At 39.5% G+C, this 22,620-nt stretch overlaps 1 protein-coding gene across 1 annotated transcript; it reads left to right on the top strand.

Annotated features, from left to right (window-relative positions):
• Nucleotides 1–11,578: 11,578 nt before the first annotated feature.
• Nucleotides 11,579–22,620, top strand: CD40LG (CD40 ligand; the record flags this gene model as incomplete). The annotated part of the gene is made up of 5 exons (XM_081125783.1): nucleotides 11,579–11,734; nucleotides 13,590–13,721; nucleotides 16,653–16,707; nucleotides 18,704–18,766; nucleotides 21,390–22,620. 5 exons carry the CDS (start codon nucleotides 11,579–11,581, stop codon nucleotides 21,764–21,766), a joined length of 783 nt encoding a protein of 260 aa, XP_080981909.1. The 3' UTR covers nucleotides 21,767–22,620.

Raw genomic sequence — 22,620 nt, 5'->3', positions numbered from 1 at the left:
ATCCAACAAATGGAAAACAAACAATAACTTTTAAATGATCTTCCTTCGAGTGTGACATGTTTAAGTTAACATTTTGATTGGGCAATGTTAAAAATATGTGATTTTTAGCCTTCCAGATCCCATGGAAGTGTCTGAAAAGAAACTTTAAAAATGAATAGGTATGGGGCTATTGTTGTAGCATTATTTAATATCATATGACTAGAAACAATCTAAATGTTCATCAATATAGGACCAGTTAAATAAATTATAGTATACTTTTCATACAGTGGAACACTATACAGTTGTTAAAAAGAATAAAGAACTTTGCTGACATGGAATAATCTCCAAGATATATTGTTAATTGAGAAAAACAAAGATGTGGAACAGTGTATTGTATGCTGCTATGTGTAAAAAAAAAGGGGGGGGTAAAAGAGAATATCTATGTATTTTCTTTGCCCATAAAAGCATCTCTTAGAGACACATGAGAAACTGACAACACTGTTGACAAAGGAGGACTGGGAGGAAGAGGTGGAAGGAAGACTGTACATTGAACAATCTTTTGTATCACTTACATTTTTAAACTATGTGCATATATTACTTAAAATGTAAAAATAATGAAACCACAACCACCATGGGAAACAAAAAAAGGTGACATCAATGTGAAATGAATTTTGAGGAATATGACAAAGCAAGAAAGCCAATTAATTGAGGCTAACAGAAATCACAGCAGAAAACATGGCAATTCAAGAAATCAGAGGGAAGAGAGTTTTTCCAAGGAGGCACCAATCTCAGAGCCAGTAAATTCAAAGAGCAGGGGTAGGCTGAGAGGCAATCATTATGGTTAGCTCTTATTACACAGCTGTGGTGGAAACACCTGGGACAGATGGAGGCTTTTCTCCCTCCTCCCTTCCCCCATGGACCCTTTGAAAGCAGCAATATTTTACCTTTGCCCTCAGGCTAAAGTTTCCTGGAGAGGGTTCTAAGAAGGGTCCTGAGACTTCCACAGCACTTTGGAAAAAGAAAACAAAAGGAAAACCAGCATCAGTCAAGAGTGAAAACGTCTACAAGGCTCCACCCCCAAAGAAAAGCCCTCCTTATTTTATCAGTTGTGGGGGTCCCTGGCCTTCCTGCCTCTCCACCCACATGACTTAAAAGGAAGCCTGCCTGTTGACAGGCCCTACCCACTTAAACAGAACCCACAGTCAGCCCTCCCATTCCGGAGAGAGGTTTGTGGGGGAAACAGATCAACACAATTGCAGAGGAAACCCATGCCATCTACCCATAAACCTAACATCATTTTTCATTCATAAGGGTCTTCAGACATTTGAGGGAAACTGTCAATATGAAAGAGAAGGGTCAAGATAAACAATTAGGATTGACCCCAGAGGAAAGAGATAATTAAAAGAATAAAGGAAAACTTAAATATATCCTGATTTGTATCACTAGAGAGACTAGCCAGTGCTATTCTACCAGGTTAGAATGTTTTACCACTTCCTTTTCTATCCCTTTAAAAGAAAATTTTGTTATTTGATAAAGATTTACTAATTCCTTACAGTGTGTCAGGAAGCAGGAATTCTGAAATTTTTAAAAATTGTCTCTTTCCTCTAGAAAGAGGAAATGGTATGGAAATATTCGGACAAGTAAATTATGATATGATGTGGCAAATGCTATGATAGGTTAAGCACAGAAGAGGACATCTTGTCAGCTGGGAGGAGGTGTTTCACAGAGGGGTGTCTCCTCAGCATTAATGGATAAGAGAGGAGGAAGTCAGTATGCTCATAGAAAATAGCTCCAACAAGCACAGAAAATTTTGGGAAATAAGCCTCACTTGATATGGTTGATGCCCAGGACTGAGCATGAGTGAGTTGCAGAGATGAAGATGGAAAGGTGGGTAGGTGTCAAATCATGTGCTGTGCTAACAGTGGAGACGCTGTCCTCTATCTAAGGGTTTTCCAGACATGTTCAGGGAAGAGTCCTTCTGAGGACCTTTGTAGAATGAACAAAACACTGATATATTTAACTCTTTTATTTGTACTGGAAATAATTTTCCTAGCAGAAACTATGACTGTGTTCTAGGTTATCAATATAAAATCACAACCACAAGCAGATTCACAAGCAAATCAAAAACAAGCTGTTGAAGTATAATGCATTGTTTTTGTTGTTGTTTTTGTTTGTTTTCCTTTGATAGTAATTTTCTGCAGATCAATTCAATCACTAGCTAGAAGAAATGCAGTCTTAGAAGGGGTGACAGAGATTTCAGAAAATTTTGTGTATGAAAAACTGAAACAATTTAATCTATTAATTTAATTCTTTCTGTGAACTAAGAAAAAGATGGTCAATATTTTACTTTGGCTGCAGACACTTTCATGCACTCCACAGATCTACAAATTTCTTTGTAACTAAGTTTAAAAATAATTTCTGGATGCATTAAGCAGGTGAAGATTTTAAAAGGAAGCCTAACACCGGGACCAAGCCATTCCTTGTTGGGGTAGAGGCTGGTATTGGAGGTGTTGACACAAAGGACATCTGGTACAGAATCAGAAATCAGAAAATAAAGTTTGGAAACTGGAAATGCAGCCAATTGTTGTGTTAAGATAGAGGATCAAGCAGAAGAAGAATGAGAGAAAGAGGAGGCTTCAAGAATTGAAGTACAAGGAGGTCCAAGATGGCAGTGGACTGAGTGGAAGCTACACTGACACTCTCCTGTGGCCAATCTGGATTTACAACTAAACCATAGAAAAACCATCCTGAAAATCAACTGAGGACTAGCTGGAGAGCACACTCATAACCAAGGAGAAAAAGTGGAGACTGCACAGAGACGGGTAGGAAGTGCGGATGTGAGAGGGCTGGCTGGGCACCCACAGGCAGCAGCTGAAGGTCCGGAGGGAGATCTTCGCTGTGGGGGATCCCCACTGAGGACTCTGGGGCCTAAACCCCAGGTAGGGCTTCCCAGCCAAGAGCACCAGAACTGAGAAAGGTGCCCACATAACATCTGGCTGTGAAAAGCAGCTGGGTTTCTGTCTGCCAGGGAGAGATGGCTGGAAATGCAGGCACCCTCTTACAGAGCCAATGCACAAAGTTTTGTGTGCAGCCACTCACCTTGGGCTCCAACAGAGGGTGGGCGGAGTGGACTGAAGCTGTGTGGGGAGAATCTGGGGTGTGGGCTCTGGAGAGTGAGATCAGAGGATGCCCATCTGGATTCCTCTGTCGAGTCATTCCCCCGTACTGTGGAGGACATCTTTCTAGGGTGGACAATTACCGGCTTTTGCCTCGGGCGGGGGAAGCAATTACCCCACCCTGCTGGAAAGCCTCTCGCCCTGCTCAGAGGAGTTTCTAAAGCCTGAGGCTTGTTAAGAGACTGATAACAACCAGCCATCCCACCTTGTGGAGCTTCTACAGCCTGAGGCTCATTAAGGGAATCAGATTAATCAGCCTGCAGGCAGAGGCAGACCTCAGAGTTCTTTGAGTCTTTGCCTGACCTGCTTCTGGACCCAGGCCTTAGGAAAGTGGACTTTGGTGTGCATCTTGGTCCTGTACAAATGCACCCAGCCCCAGCAGAGGAGACCTCAAGCCTAGGGTTGTTGATAGCTCCAAACACGGTACTCAGGGCCAGTCACAAACTGCATCTGACATTGGCCTGTATCAGAGACCCTCCAAAAAGACTGAGTCTTAGCAGATCTACCTAATACTTAGAAACAAACCCAAAAAGGTAGCCAAAATGGGGAAACCAAAAAATAAGCCCCAAATGAAAGAACACGAGAAGTCTCCAGAAAAAAAGCTAAATGGAATGGAGATAAACAATCTCTCAGATATAGAGTTCAGAATACTGATTGTAAGGATGCTCAACAGCATGAAAAAAGATATGAAAACTATGAAGGAAATTAAAAATTACATAGCAGAAATAAAGAATGCACTGGAAGGAATAAACAGCAGATTAGAGGAAGCTGAGGATTGGATCAGTGAATTAGAAGACAGGGTAGAAAAAAATCACTCAATCAGAGACCCAAAAAGAAAAAACAATTAAAAAACAGGAGGACAGTTTAAGGGACCTGTGGGACAACATGAAACATAACAATATTCTCATTATAGGACTGCCAGAGACTGTCAAAAATAAGCCGGGGTTAGAGAACCTGTTTGATGAAATAATAGCAGCAAACTTCCTTAACCTAGTCAAGGAAAAAGTCACACAAATTCAGGAGGCACAGAGAGTCCCAAGCAAGAAGAATCCAAAGAGGTTCATGCCCAGACACATCACAATTAAAATGCCAAGAATTCAAGGCAAAGAGAGAATATTAAAGGCAGCCAGAGAAAAGCAATCGGTTACCTACAAAGGAGCGCTGATAAGGCTGTCAGCTGACTTCTCATCAGAAACTCTACAGGCCAGAAGGGAATGGCATGAAGTATTCATGGTAATGGAAAACAAGGATCTGAAACCAAGACTACTCTATCCAGCAAGATTATCATTCAAGTTAGATGGTGAAATAAAGAGCTTCCCAGACAAAAAAAGGCTAAAGGAGTTTATCACTACAAAATCAGGATTACAGGAAATGTTAAAGGGACTGCTATAATTAGAAGTAGAAATACAGAGAATGAGAAATATAGGCATAAAGAAACAAAATGGCAGTAGATAAGTATCTTTCAATAATAACCTTAAATGTAAATGGAGTAAATGCTCCAATAAAAAGATATAGGGTGGCTGAATGGATAAGAAAACATGACTGAAATATATGCTGTCTACAAGAGGCCTACCTCAGAACAAAAGACTCACACAGGATGAGAGTGAAGGGATGGAAAAAAATTTTCCATGTAAATGGAAATGAAAAAAAAGCTAGGGTAACAATACTCATATCAGGCAAAATAGACTTCAAAATGAAGACCATAACAAGAGACAAGAAAGGTCATTACATAATACTGAAGGGATCAATCCAACAAGAGGATATAACCCTGATACACATATATGCACCCAATATAGGAGCACCTAAATTTATTTAAAAACTTCTAGAGGACGTTAAGGGAGAGATTGACAGCAATACAGTCATGTTAGGGGACTTTAACACCCATTGACTTCACTGGATAGGTCTTCCAGACAAAAAATTGACAAGGAAACAGTGACCCTAAATGACACACCAGATCAGATGAATTGAATTGACATTTACATAACATTCTATGCCAAAGCTGCAGAATATACATTCTTCTCAAGTGCACATAATACATTCACATGTTATGACACAAAACAAGTCTCTACAAGTTCAAGAACATTGAAATCATATCAAGCATCCTCTTGGACCACAATGGCATGAAATTAGAAATCAACCACAATAAAAACACTAAAAAACATTGAAACACATGGAGGCTAAAAAGCATGTTTTAAACAATGAATGGGTTACCAAAGAGATCAAGAAAGAAATAAAAAACTTCCTGGAAACAAATGAAAATGAACACACAGCAACTCTAAATCTATGGGACACAATGAAAGCAGTCCTGAGAGGGAAGTTCATAGCACTACAATCCTACCTCAAAGAACAAGAAAAACTTTTAATACACTATCTAACCCTATAACTTAAAAGCTTAGAAAGAGAACAACAAGAAAATCCCAGAGTAAGTAGAAGGAAGGAAATAAGAAAAATCAGAGCAGAAATAAATGACATAGAGTCTAAAAAAAAAAAAACACACAATACAAAAGATCAATGAAACCAAGAGCTGGTTCTTTGAAAAGATAAACAAGATTGATGAACCTTTATCCAGACTCATCAAGAAACAGAAAGGACCCAAGTAAATAAAATCAGAAATGAAAGAGGTGAAATAACAGCTGACTCAACAGAAATATAAAGGATTGTAAGAAAATACTATGAACAACTATATGCCACCAAGCTGGACAACCTGGATGAGACAGACAAATTCCTAGAAAAATACAACGTTCCAAAACTCAATCAGGAAGAGTCAGAAAGCATAAATAGGCTGATAACTGCTGATGAAGTTGAAGCAGTAATCAAAGGGCTCCCAGAACACAAAAGCCCTGGCCTGGATGGCTACACAGGGGAGTTTTTCCAAAGATTCAAAGAAGAATTAACATTTACTCTTCTCAAACTATTTCTAAAAATCCCAGAGGAAGGAACACTTCCAAACTCTTTATGAGGCCAGCATTAGCCTAATTCCAAAACCAGATAAAGACACTACAAAGAAAGAGAATTACAGGCCAATATCCCTGATGAACATAGATGCTAAAATCCTCAACAAAATATTAGCAAATCATATCCAGCAATATATTAAAAAGATCATACACCATGACCAAGTGGAATTTATTCCAGGGATGCAAGGCTGGTACAATATTTGCAAGTCAATAAACGTGATACATCACAAACAAATTGAAAGACAAAAGTCACATGATCATATCAATACATGCAGAAAAAGCATTTGATAAAATCCAGCACCCATTTTTTTAAAAAATATATCTTTATTGATTTCAGAGAGAGGAAAGGAGAGGGATAGAGAGATAGAAACATCAATTATGAGAGAGTCATTGATCGGCTGCCTCTTGCACACCTCCGACTGGGGATCCCAGCCCGCAACCTGGGCATGTGCCCTGACCGGGAATCAAACCCCAATCACCTGGATCCTGGGTTGGTGCTTAACCACTGCGCCATGCCCAGCTGGGCCCAGCACCCATTTTTGATAAAAACTCTCAGCAAAGTGGAAATAGAAGGATCATACCTCAACATAATAAAGGCCGTATACAACAAACCTACAGCCAACATCATACTCAATGAGCAAAAACTAAAACCATTTTCCCTAAGAACAGGAACAAAACAGGGGTGTCCACTTTCACCGCTCTTATTCAACATAGTGCTGGAAGTCCTAGACACAGCGATCAGTCAAGAAGAAAACATGAAAGGCATCCAAATTGGAAAGGAGGAAACAAAACTATCATTATTTGCAGATGACATGATATTGTACATAGAAAATCCTAAAGACTTCACCAAAAAACTACTAGATTTAATAAATGAATTCAGCAAGGTAGCAGGATACAAAATTAACATCTAGAAATTGATGGCATTTTTATACACCAATAATGAACTCTCAGAAACAGGAACTAAAAAAAACCAATTCCATTTACCACTGCAACTAAAAAAATAAGATATCTAGGAATAAACTTAACCAAGGATGTAAAAGACCTGTACTCAGAAAACTACAGGACACTGGAAAAGAAATAGAGGAAGATATACACAAAAGGAAAAATATACCATGTTCATGGATTGGAAGAATTAACATCATTAAAATGTCCATACTACCCAAAGCAACCTATAAATTCAATGTAATCCCTATTAAAATACCAACAGCATATTTCACAGATCTAGAACAAATACTTCAAAAATTTATATGGAATCAAAAAGACCCCTAATAGCCATGGCAATCTTGAGAAAGAAGAACAAAGTTGGAGGAATCACAATACCAGATATCAAGTTATGCTACAAAGCCACTGTAATCAAAACAGCCTGGTACTGGCACAAGAACAGACATACAGATCAGTGGAACAGAACAGAGAACCTAGAAATTGACCCATGCCATTATGGTCAATTAATATTTGACAAAGGAGGCAAGAACATACAATGGAATAAAGACAGTCTCTTCAGTAAATGGTGTTGGGAAATTGGACAGGTACATGCAAAAAAATGAAACTAGACCACCAACTTACACCATATACAAAAGTAAACTCAAAATTGATAAAAGACTTAAATGTAAGGTATGAAACCATAAAAATCCTAGAGGAGAACATAAGCAGCAAAGTCTCAGACATCTCTTGTAGCAATATGTTTGCTGATACATCTCCTAGGGCAAGAGAAACTAAGGAGAAAATAAACAAATGGGGCTGCATCAAAATAAAAAGCTTCTGCACAGCAAAAGAAACCATCAATGAAATGAAAAGGGAGCCCACTGTATGGGAGAACATATTTGCCAATGACACATCAGATAAAGGGTTAATATCCAAAATATATAAGGAACTCATACAACTTAACAAAAGGAAGACAAACAATCCGATTAAAAAATGGGCAAAGGTCCTAAATAGACACTGCTCCAAAGAAGACATGCAGATGGCCAAGAGACATATGAAAAAATGCTCAATGTCCTAATCATCAGAGAGATGCAAATTAAAATCACAATGAGGTATCACTTCACACCTGTCAGAATGGCTACCATCAACAAATCAAGGAACCATAAGTGCTGGCGAGGGTGTGGAGAAAAGGCAACCCTTGTACACTGCTGGTGGGAATGCAGACTGGTGCAGCCACTATGGAAATCAGTATGGAGTATCCTCAAAAGATTAAAAACTGACCTGCTATTTGACCTAGTGATCCCACTTCTAGGAATATATCTTAAGAAACCAGAAACACCAGTCACAAGGAACTTATGCACCCCTATGTTCATAGAAGCACAATTTACAATAGCTAAGATCTGGAAACGGCCCAAGTGCCCATCAGTAGATGAGTGGATAAAAAAGCTGTGGCACATTTACACCATGGAATACTATGCAGCTATAGGAAAGAAGGATCTTTTATCCTTTGGGAAAGCATGGAGAGAACTAGAAAGTATTATGCTAAGTGAAATAAGCCAGTCAGAGAAAGACAAGTACCACATGATCTCACTTATATGCGGAATATAATAAACAAAACAAACTGATGAACAAAACAGATCCAGAGACATAGAAGCATGGAACAAACTGAGGGATCTCAGAGGGAAGGTGGTGAGGGGGGAGTGGGTGGGGAAAGATTAATCAAAGAATTTATATGTTTATAACCATAACCCATGGACACAGACACTGGTCTGGGGAAGGCCTGGGGATGGGTTGGAGGGGATCAATGAGGGTAAAAAGAGGACATCTGTAATAGTTTCAACATTAAAGATAAAGAAACTTTAAAAAAATAATTTAAGCACAAGGAGGTGATTCTAGAACTAATCCCATTTACATTAAACATGTCAGAGCGCTCTGTCAATCAGCTTTCCTGGGTCTGGTGCAGAGTCTGAGGGTTATGCTCAGTTATAAGAATTAGACTAGATTTTATGGTCAGTTATAAAAATTAGAATTAACATTCTGCTGGTGGAGGATGAATGGAGTGGGGTAGAAAGGAAGCAAGGAGAGTACAGTCCAGTAATCTAGCAGAGAGGGGATGAGGACCTGGACTAGTATGTTTGCAGGGGAGATGGAAAGAAGTGGTGGCAGTCAAGAAGCTTTGGGGAGGAAGAAGCCACTGGGGAGTAATCTGAGCAAGAGAGAGGGAGGAATTATAGATGACTCCCAGGTCTCCGACTTGAACAATTAGGTGGGTGTAGTAGGACCATTCACCAAAATACCGAGACCCCGGAGAACATGGTCTGGATTGGAAGTGGAGTGGGGAGCTGAGTTAAGTTTTAAGCACGATAAATGTGAGGTAGCTTTCAGATATCCAAGTAAAAATATTCAGAGGTAGCCATACTTAAAAATCTGAAGTTCAGGGCTATAGTTATAGATTTGGGATTTGTCACAGGAAGGTGATACTAAGAACTATGAACATGGATGGGACTCACCAGAGGAAAATATGTAGAATGAGAAGAGAAGGGAGGAGAGGTAAGGAGAGATGAATGAGGATAGGGAATACCAAAGTTTTAAAGGATACAAAGAAAAAAAGGAATTCATGAAGAAGTTTACTGAGAGGCAAGAGGGAAGAGTTTTCAGAAGGATGGCAACAGAATAACAGGTCAACAGACTAGTAGAAGAGTCACTAAAATAAACTCTAGAAAGAATTTGGCCAAAATTATTGAGCTAATAATGGGAGCGGTTCCAGGGGAATATTGTGGGCAGAAGTCAGACTGCAAGAGGCTGGTGATCAGGAAGTGGAGGCAGAGAGATTGGATAACCCTTTTTTAAGTTGATCACATTAACAAATCCTGACATTGCCTGCATCTCTGTGGTCCCTTCAGCTGATCTTTGCAGGTCCTTGCAGCTCTGGCATTCTGTAATTGTATGAAACCGGCCATGGAGAAGTCCTCGAGCCCATTTTGGCTCTCATAATAATTTTCCTTTAGTGGAACAAAGGTTGCTTGTCTAAGAACCGAAGCTTCTTACTTGACTGATCAAAGTTTATCACGTGCATTGAAGCCACCTACTTGGCAGATGTAGTGAAAAGCTACACAGATCTGGGCCCAGGACAGGATGCTGGGGCGTGGGAGGGGAAGAGAGCAGGTGCTAACGCTACAGATAGCATGACTATCGGAGCATTTTGTTACATTTCCTATTTGTCTCTGAGAACAATTTTATAGGAATCACCAAAGCAATCTTGTCATGGTTTCTAGACCAGGTTGGGATGTGGGTAGGGATTTCCACAGCTGCTTTATTTTAAAGGCAATCTGATAAGACTATGCAAAAGCCATTCAGAAATACGTAATCCTACACACCTCAAAGATTCAATTTGTTAACAAGACTTTGGGGTTTTTGATGTTGTTATTGTTCTTTTCTTCTTCTTCTTTTTTTTTTTTAACTCGTACGCAAGGAGTTGACAGTTATTTGGAAAACTCGAATCTTAGGCTAAAAAAATTCCCAAAAAAATTCAGGATGAAAGTTGATTGTCTATTGCCTAACACATTTCAAAAATCTTTCATGCACATCTTTTTTGAACTTCACAACAACCTATAGGATAGGCAAGGCAGGTGCAACTGCCCCCCTTTGGATATGAGGAAACTGGAGTCTAGAGAGACAAAGTTATTTGCCTGAGGTCTGTAGCAATTTATTGGTAGAGCAAGGACTAGAATTCAGTTCTCTTAACTGCAGCTTATTTTTCCCTTTCTGAACAGTTACATTGGCATCAGCAATGATCTGATGGATTGGAATCGTGTAGACAGGCAATTTGTCTAAGTCAAGCTTTAACCTCAGTCACAGAGTTTTGGCCTGATTTCCCTCAAGACTACTTCTCTTGACCTTTAAGAAAAGAATTTTTCTTGAATTATCTCTCCAGCTAAATTTTAATTAATAACTGTCATCACTCTTTTTTGCTTTATGCCATGTAGTCTTGACTTGAATAGCTGCCTGGATTTTGTTGAGTTTAAAGGTTAAAGAAGTTTAGAGAAGCAATTAGCTAGTGACATACCAGTCATAAAATCAATCCAAACTTTTGTTGACATTTGTTTCTTTCCCTATATAACAGGTTCCCGCTTTACATTAGTAAGAACGAAAATGAAATATGTCTGTTGCTGGTGGATTAATTTATCACTTTCCTTGAAACTGGTGAACCAAAAAAGTTAGACAGCAATAGGAAAATACTGCCATTGTCTGTTGAGAAGTGTATGACATTTCAAGGCAAGAATGAATGTATGGAAGAAGAAACTTGTTTCTTCTTTACTAACAAAAGGGAAAGCCTGGAAGTGAATGATATGGGTATAATTTAAGAAAAAAAACCTTTACGTAACTTTTTTGCTGGGAGAGAAGACTACGAAGCACATTTTCCAGGAAGTGTGGGCTGCAACGATTGTACGCTCTTAACTAATCCTGAGTAAGGTGGCCACTTTGACAGTCTTCTCATGCTGCCTCTGCTACCTTCTCGGGCAGAAGATATTTCAACTCTAACGCAGCATGATCGAAACATACAGCCAACCTTCTCCCCGATCTGTGACCAGTGGACCACCCATCAGTATGAAAATTTTTATGTATTTACTTACTGTTTTTCTTATCACCCAGATGATTGGGTCCGCACTTTTTGCTGTGTATCTTCACAGAAGATTGGACAAGGTAAGATGAAGCCTTTATTAACTAGATTTGGGGTCCTTATTTGTTTCTGGGTTGGTTGGTTTAGCTCTATCCAAATGATGGACAGTGGTAAGAACCAAAACAGATAAGTGGTCTTGTGGTATAATGTTTGGTGTCTAGTGAGTGAAGCCTCCTATTCTTGTCTCTGGTTAAGAGCTTGGGCTCTGGAGTCAGACTGCCTGTGTTCAAATCTTGACTCTACCCTCTACTAGCTCTGTGATCCTAGGCAAGTTATTTTACATTTCTATCCCTCAGTTTCCACATCTGAGAAATGGAAATTATAATGGTATCCACTTCATTGATTAAATGAATTTACCCTTATAACGAGCTTAGAACAAAGCCTGACACAAAGTAAACACTATGTAGGCATTGGCTGTAATTATTTGCTAGTTTTGTTTAAAAAGTGAACTATTTTTTTACTGTGGAGACATTTTTTTTCTTTTAAATTTCCAACTAGGGAGGGGAACATCAATTTGATCTGAAATTTCATAGTGCTTTATATTAGCATAGACATGGATAAATCCCAGAATTTGTCTTTTAGTAAAAGTGGCATTTTCTGTATAATTGGTCAAATGCTGAGTGTAGTTGCAAGCTGCCCAGTTTCCCTCTAAGATGTTTTACATTTTTTGGTTAGACTTATAGGAACAAAAGAGTAGAGTAACTTAGCAGGTTGTTTTGCATTCTCAGAAAAAGATAACCATTAGGATTTATCCTGTTTCGTTGTGCTTACCCACTTCCACTGAAGGGCATCATTGGCTATGCTGACAAAATATTAATCATAGATGAAAAAGAGAAATGTGATCAATTATCTGGCCATTCCTAAAAGTTTGGATGTGGGAATTGTGGATATACAGTATCTGGAGACTGCATTTTCTCAGGGCTGTTTAAGTGTCCTTTATTGGGATGACAACCTAGAATAAAGGCCATACAGTGTGCTATCAGAATAAAGTGGGGCAGTGATGGTTGAGGCAATTCAATAGATTACTCAAATTTTAGTTTTCACTGCTGAGAAGAGAGGGACTGGTTTTGGGTCCAGTTGTTTGTGTTTGGCCTGATGGGCTCTGCCAATCAAAGCTTGGACATAAGCTTAGCCTCTACAGGTGAAATATTGACCTGGGTGGACTCATATTTAACATAATATTTAGGTGTGCTCTTAACATCAGTGAAAGCCGTCGGCTAACTGCATCTTGTTTTGAAATAAAATATTTCATCTTAAAACAAGAAAACAGCAGAGAATTAGGTGATTATACAAGTGAGTGCCGTACATTTAATTATTCTAAGACATTGGAAAATAAAATATCTTGTTAATTTTGGAAATGAAAGATGATTTCTTTAAAAATTCAAGTGTTTTCTGCAAATACTAAAGTTAAAAAGAGAAAGATGTAATTAGAACTCAAGTTAATTGACACATATTGGAAATTACCATCTTCATCACAAACACTAAAATGAAGTGGGCAAATTTGCTCAGCAGAAAGCCATTTTGTAGACTGTTTATAATGAGCAATCATTACTGGAGCAATGGGAAATATGACAATTATAGAATGTTGCTGCTATAATACATTTTAAAATGTACACTTTGTGATGAAATTGTATTAGAATAGCTGTGATTTCCACCTAAAGTTTCAGATAATATGATGTTTTAGTTGCTGGCTTTTGTAGATTTTTTAACTGATAATACCAAATATCAATAATCCGGTATAACTTCTTATTCCCCATTTATATCTGCAAAGCCCTCCTTCTATTGTTGATACCGTGGAAATGAATGTGGAGGCAAGCATTATCAGAACCATTCTCCTTCAGAATTACATTTCTCATGTCCCTGTTATTTCACAAATAGATAGAAGATGAAAGGAATCTTCATGAAGATTTTGTGTTCATGAAAATGATACAGAGGTGCAACAAAGGAGAGAGGTCCTTATCCTTACTGAACTGTGAGGAAATTAGAAGCCAGTTTGAAGCCTTCGTCAAGGTAAGATCAGTTGTTGGTAAAAGTGTCATTGAAAAGTTTTAGTACTTCTGCTGGGAACCTGAAACCTGACAATGTAAAATTTTAAACATTTGTTATTTATACAAATACTATTTGTTATTTATACAAATATTACAAAAATGAAGCCAAAATCCTATGTTAAAAGGGTATGGAAAGTTGGAAGTGTGCATTCATAGGCATATTCTTGAGAAGAACAAAAATGACTCTCTTAGGGAAAAACATACTCTTGTGGGCACATTCACACAAAAGCTCATACATGTAGCTGCCTCTGGGAAAAATTTGAAGTATACCAAGTTTGTTTTTTTGCATTTTCTTATCTTCCCATCCAAATCTTGATGCCTTCTCACTGTGCACTCATTTCCCAGGGAAGTGATCACCATTTGCCGCTGCAGTGTTGGCAGGCCACAGGTTAAGGTATTGAGTTTGCTGGGGGTCGTAGGGACTTCTACAGACCAAGACATTCTAACATACAAAGGAATGCTTCTCTTATGATGGAATTTCAGGTGCCATGAAAGTGAGATCTTTTCCTTTTATTGTGAGGAAAGGTGTGGAGAATAGATGATGAACCTTCTCAGTACCTCTCAAACCAGACACTGACTGTATAATACCACTTGCTCATAAAGCCCGTTCACTTTAGGGTAAATCAAGACCTAACAGATCAGCTACAGAATAACCCCAAATTAAACTTTTATATTCTTAGCTAACATTAGCAGTGTTTCTTTCTGGGTCACAGTCTGACCGGTCCAGAGCAATGTAGGGTTTGAATTTTTGGGCTCTGAATCATAGAACTTGAAGAGGTCCTAGAAATCATCAGATCCAATTATCAACACAGAACTTTAGTTTTCTCCTCACAGACCATACCAAGTTGTCCCCTAATCTCTGTTTGAACACTTCTAATAACAAGGAACTCATTATCTCCTGAGGCAGGTAGTACCAAGCTGTCACTTTGGGGAGAAGATGAGATTCAGAGATTATGGTAGGGTAAGTGGAGGCAGCATTGTGAATAGTGTAATTTCACATGAAAACAAACTACCCACCCTACACTGTGCTAGAATGATCAGTTCCATGATTGTCTGCCCACCAATTCCTGAGATGTCTTTGATAGGGTCAAAACATTTCCTCTTTAAGTTAAAGGTCAATCTGTCCATACCTGCCACAAGAGTTCCTACTGAGAGAGAAATAACTAACCTCAGATTTTCTGAAAGTCAACTTTAAAAAATCTTTCAGTTGAGATGAGGAGTAAAGCAAGAAAAAAAAAGGCTCTGGGGAGTGTGGCTGGGGGAAAGTTCACGGAAAAGTAAGATTGGGTGCATAAAAGACAAACTTTGCTGACTTCACATTTTCATCTTGGCTAGGCCCTGACGCCAATGCAACCACCTAGCTTCAAGTATCTCAACCTCGATCATCACACTCCAGTTTTTGAAAAGACACTAAATACTCATTTGTTTACTTGTTATCTCACAAACATTTTCCTGTTGCTGCACTTTCACAGTGCCACACTTCAGCTCAAGTGGAAAGTTGAGGCTCTGCGGCCCATGTGAGCGTTTCAAGATGCAGGTTCTTCTTTTTAAAATTTTTTTAAAATTGATTTTAGAGAGAGAAGAAGAGAGAGAGAAAGAGAGAATGGAACATTGATTCGAGAGACACATCAATCGGTTGCCTTCCCGTATGCGCCTTGTCCGGGGATCAAACCCCCAACTTAGGTATGTGCCCTGGTCGGGAATCCAACCCATGGACCTTCCAGTGCACGGGACAATGCTCCAACCAACTGAGCCACATTGGTCAGGGTGAGGTGCAGGTTCTTTTTTAGGCTCCATGACTTACATCCTCACATCTGGCAACTGAATTGAGTCTATCAGAAGACACTCAACAGTCACAACACTAATTCCTTCTAAGGGAGGAATGAAAAGGAATGGTACTGTAGAAAACTGAATCCAGTAATGGGAAGGAGCACAAGACTTTGATTATCACAAGATGTGAAAATACCACTATCTTCCTCTCTTGTGTTCAGAACACAGGGTGATGGTGGGAGTTAAACCTGGCCAATGAATGTGATCTCACAGTTTTGACTCTTCCCTTCAGCCTGAGACTCCTTCGGTGACTTCATGACAGCCAGTTATGCCCTCCAGGCCTTTTATTCAGTATCTTTTAAATGGCAGCAGTAGCCTTTATTGTCTTCTGACCTGTGTTGATTGCTGTCCCTGTTAATTTTTGAAGTAATTCTAATTTTCCTTCAGTTGCTAAGTGAGAAGAAACTCCTGAAGAATAGTTGAATTTGCCTTTGAACATCACAAGCATCAGGAGATGGCCTGTGTTTCCTATATACACGCCAATTATTCTAAATACATAAATGCAATCCACACAAGGGCACACAATCAGCAATAAGAGAATCTCCTCAGCCCATTGAAAGAGACAACAAAATAAAAAATGTCTGAGGGACTTTTCTGCAATCAAACTTACTGTTACCATTTTCAGAGAGATTTCAGAAAAATTTTTTTCTAATAGATACACATCATGCTTTATGTTTAATAATATTCTATACACCAATTCCCAGAGTAGAATCATCTCCCCATTCAGCATTATTTGTCAATACCTATCAAAACCAGGGAGGTTGGGGTAATAGGAAGAGTCAGTATCGTAGCCTCTGGTCTAGAGAGAGTGCTAGAATGGAGGTAATGAAGCCCAGACTCTGCTTCCAGGTCTACATCTGAGCTTTCGGGGCTGTCAGCTCATCTGTCAGAGCCATGGGTTCCCAATCAGTAAAATGGAATTAATGACAGGATCTGAGTCTACATGATAATCCTCACCAGAAGCAGGCAACAGAGTAATGATTGATGCCAAATGAATGATACCTCTGAAACCCCACAGAAGAGTTCCTGTCAAAATGATCTTTTGCAATGATTCTTATTTCAGGACATAATGGGAAATGAAGTGAAGGAGAAAGAAAAAAACTTTCAACAGCAAAAAGGTAGGTTGCTATTTATCAATTTCTATGCATACTTAAAAACTAAAAGGAAGTTTTATAAGGCCGATTGTATTAAACAACCCAGTGTTGTATCAAGGAACTTTTAGCCCTGGAAGTAAAACTGGAACACAATTGGCTAACAATATCAAGTGTGAAGATATTCCATTATTTTCAATACCTTAATCAAAGTATCCATACCACCTAGTACCACCTACACAGGATAAGATGATAAGAAAATTATCATTTGGTAGCAGTGGCATTCACAGCTCAATAACAGTTTTTCTTGGGGAACTATGGCCAGTGGAGCCTCTGGAATCAAGGAATGAGTCAATGTAACAATATTCTATTCTTTACCCTGTTCTTGATGTAAGAGCATCTGGAACATACCATGGTTGGAAGGGGTCTTGATGGTTCTCAAGTCCAACACCATGCCCAGGGCACGAGTCTCCTTCACAACAGCAAAGACCATCTGTCCTCTGGTCGAACATGTCTAGGTACCTTCTATCTCATAAAGGAGACTGGTCCATCTTTGAATGGCTCTAATAATTATAATAAGTTTACTATACTACATGAGAGAAGTCTTTTCTCCTCTGGAGTTGAAATTTGTTCCTGTAATCTCCACTCACTGGACCCAGTTCTTCTCTATGGGGTCATATGAAACAAAGTATAATTCCTCTTCTACATAGCAGCTGTCCAGATGTTGAAAATAGCAATTATCGGAGCCTTTTCTTCTCTAGGCTAAACCTCCCTGGTCCCTCCCACTCTTCCTCCCACGACCCTTTCCAGACCCTTTCCTTTCTTAGTTATCTCCTTTTCTGGATGACACCCTAACTTTCCTGTTCCTTTTAGAATGTGGCACCTCAAACCAAACACAATAATGCCTGGAGTGACCTGAGTAGCTGAGTATGGGAAAGATGAAGTGTTGGTAGATGGGTGGTTTTAGAGAGACTATTATATCACAAAGTTGATGAAAATGATGCTATGGGTTTTGTAAATTTAATACGCACAAATACATATACACATACAGGGTGGGGCAAAAGTAGGCTTACAGTGGAAAGTGCATGAAACACAGAGTTTATTCTTGTATTATTATTTATTTATTCTTGTATTATTTTCCATATGTACAAATGTAAACGTACTTTTGCCCCACCCTGTTCATATAGAAACACAGATACTGTTTTCTGAGGCAAAGAGCATACTCAGAGCTTGCTTTAACTATTGGTCTAGATGCAAAGGGTGATCCAATTTCCATGAAGGTTTTGTCTTCAGGATGACTGTAAGATATGTTGAGTGGAACCATGTTGTCTGTTAATTAGAGTGAAATTTGAGGAAACAGTTCATGTGGCAGCTGAAGTTAATAATACAGACCACCTAGTAGTCCTCAGCAAAATGATAAACTTAACAAAACTTGTAATTTAGGTCATGCACTTTGACTCAATATTTGTAAGGCATCTACAAAGTGTCCAACACCAGGCTCATGGGAAAAAAAAGAAACTTCCACACAGTCTTTGCACTTAGATCAGTATATCTAATGAAGAAGCAAGACTTTTACATGAGAAACAATCTAGAGATAGATACAATATTTTGGCCAATTATTTGACCAAATTAGATACCATAAGCATCTTACTAGCTAATTGTGCAGACATGACCTTGGGGCCCACTAAGATTCCCAATGGATGGAAGTTGTTCCTAAAAGCAAGATTCGAAGTATGTTTAATGGAGGCCAGTACTTGTAGCCTGTGTCTATCTATGTAAAGTGGAGTTGAATACTGAACAACTATAAGAAAAATCAGATCAGTGGAATTAGCCCATTCAATTGTTCCTATTTTGGAAACCAACTTTTCCCACTGTGAAAAGGATTTCAGACCATTCTACCCTTACTTTTACACAACCTATTTAAGCACAGTCTCTATTACACAGATGTAGAACTGGACTAAATAGTTCCATGGGCAGTTTTGTATTGCTTTGGCCTGATAGTTTGCTTTTGGTTTCATTTCAGGTGATCAGGATCCTCAAATTGCAGCACATGTCATAAGTGAGGCCAGTGGTAAAACAGCATCTGGTAAGTCCAAAAGCATCTGAGCATCAGCTACCCAAGGGGGAAGGCTGGGATATTTATGCAATGCAGCAGAATGATTAGTTTCCTCTCTTCCTCTGGGGCCTAATTTATAAACCTACCCATACACCTCTCACATGCTCTCCTTTGTCTTCAAAGTGAGCTCAAATGTAAAGATGGGACTTGGAGAGACAAAAGGAGGTGGGAAGCAATTCCATTGTTCTCATCACATTCTTGCTCAATAGCTGATTCTAAATGATGAACTACTGGGTGGAGAGACCGTTATTCTGACAACATAGAAGAGATGTCAGGTAGTGACCACCTGACTGAGAATATCCCTCATCCTAACCCTTCTTCACTGTGTGTAAATGGGCCTGGGGATGAGTATTTCCTGCCATCTGTCAATCCCTGTATGATTACCCTAGCCTCACTGGGGCCAAACTCAAGGAAATTAAAGGTAAAATAATTCTGCAAAGATCAGTAGGTGCCAGGATGTTAGATTTTTCCAATGAAGTGACAACAGACGGCATGCTGTAATCTTTTAAACTCTGAATGATTTGTTTCCATATACGTTGTGCCATTGTTCTAGTCTTTAGATCTTTTTTTTTTCTTTCCCAAATCTGTACCTCCTGATAGCTGGTGCTGGAGAATGTGTCACATCTGATAAATGGATGGAAACACACGTGCTAGCATAAAACCCCCATTTACATAAATGCAATCTGAGAGCATCAGAGCAGTCTTTGAAAAATTCAGCACAGTGCTCTGGAATGGAGTTCTAAACAGAGAGGTGAGGGAGTGGGGGGGGAGAGGAGAGACAGCCTCATCTCTGAGGTGGAGTTTGGGTTTCTTAGAGGGTATACATGGTTATCATGGATCATGGTATGGGAGTGAGAGAACTGGATAAGTTTTAAGCACTGAGGCTCAAGAACTTGCTGGGTGACCTCGGGCAAGTCTCTTTACCTATGCAGCAATTTCCTGCCTTACGTCACAGAGTGACTCTGAGTATCAAATCAGCTCATGGGGAAGAAAGTTATACTGTCAAGTGCTATACAAATGTAAAGTGACATTACTTAGCTTTCTTCACTTTAATTTAGATGTCACGAGAGTGACACAAAGTCCTTCATTAATACCAGTATTCCCACAATATTTAATAATTCTGCCAAGTACCCCTTTCTCAGAAAATACACTTATAGGAGAATATCGCAACTATATTGGCATGTCCAGGGTGGCCATCCACATGACACCTTCTCATCCAGATTGGATAACAGCAACAGAGACACCTCCTCAAAAATAGCTTCCCATTGGTCACCTGCATATAAATCTTTGCCCTTGGGTATATTTCATGATGTTCAGGTTCTTCCAAAAGGCCCATTTTTTATATTGGCCCCAGTATATTTTACGGTCTGCATCACAGTAGGTTTGCAGGGGATGAGGTGGGAAAATAGTAACATTCCTCACCCTACCCCAGTCCCAAACCTCTCGTTCTTACCTGGTCATGCTGCTACAAACTTGACCTGCATCCCATAGCAAGGCTGAAAGTTAGGTAAGGACTTACAAAAATAAGCTTAATGGACTAAAAGATAGGGAACCTGCACTTGTTTTCTCAAATGGTCCAAAAGCGAAAACATCATAATAAAGTATCAATTCTGGAGTGGCCTGGAGGGCCAAAAAAATGTCAGATATTTTGAGTGCCTTTCCTATTACTAAAGGATGAGTCCTAACAGGTTGGATATTATGCCTTGATAGGCCTAAGTCCACCAAATAGGATTTTTTTTTTTTTAAAACTCAAGGAAGCAAATGCATCAATACTTTCACTTCTCCCCAACCCCCACCCCAGCAATCTAGCTCTCTGTGGGAGCTGAGATTTGAAATCGGGTGCTCACACTACTTTGAACCCACTCAACATCTCAGCCGAGAAAATGGCACATTGTTGGTGGGTACTCCGGTTTAGCCACAAGAATACAGGTACTTTCAAGTTGGTGGCGCCCACTACAATGGGAGATCAAAACACATAGTGAAATGACAGGTTTATTTTCATACTTCCTTGCCTAATTTTAGTCCTTGCTGTGGGAGGCAGGTTGGGTTTGCAACAGCTTGATCAGGTAGGAAGAAATGGGGTCTTTCCTTTTCTCCATGCTAAGGCTGAGCTAGGTGGACCAGCAACTCTTTGGCTTTGTAAAATTTAAGGAAAGGAAGAAGTCAATGCTAATATTAGCAAGGATTTTGCTTGAATATTTTGGCATGCATAATTTATGATGTGGAATTTTGAAATCATTCACACTTTCTTAAGTTAAAGGACAAATTAGCTTTAAGAACTCTAAAGGGAGACGGAAACTCACTGTGCTCTGTTGCTTTAATTCTCACAAGTCTCTAAAATGCACTGTAATATTAGTGCAGTGTTGCAAATGAGAAACTGAAACTCAGAGATTTTCTTACCTGAGCTTGAATAAAGCTTGAATTGTAATCGAGCTTTGTTTGACTATAAAGGCTGGGAGGATCTTTAAAAGTCCCTGATGCCCCAAACTTCCATTCATATATAAAGCTATTGTCAACATTAAACTATATTTTGTTAGAATGTGAACCATGCTATGCTTCATCTCACCACAAATTTTTCCCTTCTTCATTACAGTTCTACAGTGGGCCCAAAAAGGATACTACACCATGAGCAACAACTTGGTAACCCTCGAAAATGGGAAACAGCTTGCCGTTAAAAGACAAGGACTCTATTATATCTATGCCCAAGTCACCTTCTGTTCTAATCGGGAAGCTTCGAGTCAAGCTCCATTTATAGCCAGCCTCTGCCTGAGGTCCACGAGTGGATCTGAGAGAATCTTACTTAGAGCGGCAAATACCCACAGTTCCTCCAAACCCTGCGGGCAACAATCCATTCACTTGGGAGGAGTATTTGAATTGCAATCAGGTGCTTCGGTGTTTGTCAATGTGACTGATCCAAGCCAAGTGAGCCATGGGACCGGCTTCACATCTTTTGGCTTACTCAAACTCTGAACACTGTAACCTCGCAGGCTGCAGCTGAGCTGATGCTGGCAGTCTTCATAATACATCAAAGCAGTTAAGACCACCCCCCTGTTGAACTGCCTATTTATAACCCTAGGATTCGCCTCATGGAGAACTATTTATTATACACCCCAAGGCATGTAGGGCTGCAATAAGTGAATTATGGGGCGGGTGAAACCCAAGGAGGCCCTGTTCCCTAAGAGTTTATATTCTGAAGCAACAACCCGACTGATGCAGACATCCAGAGATTCCTATGAAAAGACAAGGCCATTGTGCACAGATTGAATTCTGAGTAAACAGCAGATTATTAGCCAAGTTTAGGGGTTTTTCTTTTGCCTGCAGTGTCTTTTAGTGGATAATGTATTTGATTTATCAGTGAAGATCCAGAAGGGAAACAAGGAGCCTCAGCTCACATTTAGTTATATGGTTGATTCTGGGTCCCTGGGCCACTGATGAAGGAAGGGGATAGGCTCTAGGAAGTCTAATGCAGTTGAGAACTAAAAAACCCTGCCCCCCCCACCAGCCACTGATACTCATTCTCTCTCTCTCTCTCTCTCTCTCTCTCTCTCTCTCTCTCTCTCTCTCTCACACACACACACACACACACACACACACAGTGTCAGGCTGTTGCTAATCAGTTATCTTATTTTAACCTTGTCCCTATCTCCACCACTGTAGATGGGAAGGGGAGCAGAGAGAGCAGCTCTGAGTCTGCCCATTCCTTCTCAAGAAATGACTGTATTTAAAAGAAATCTATTGTATCTACCCTCAGTCTCCATTGTTTCCAGAGTGAACTTGTCATTATCTTGTTATTTATTTTTGAATAATAAAAATCCCTTAACATT

This window comes from Miniopterus schreibersii (assembly GCF_964146895.1).
Source record: "Miniopterus schreibersii genome assembly, chromosome: X".
Lineage (NCBI taxonomy): Eukaryota > Metazoa > Chordata > Mammalia > Chiroptera > Miniopteridae > Miniopterus > Miniopterus schreibersii.
The sequence above is the reverse complement of the archived record's forward strand: the minus strand, read 5'-3'. Positions and strand labels throughout refer to the sequence as shown.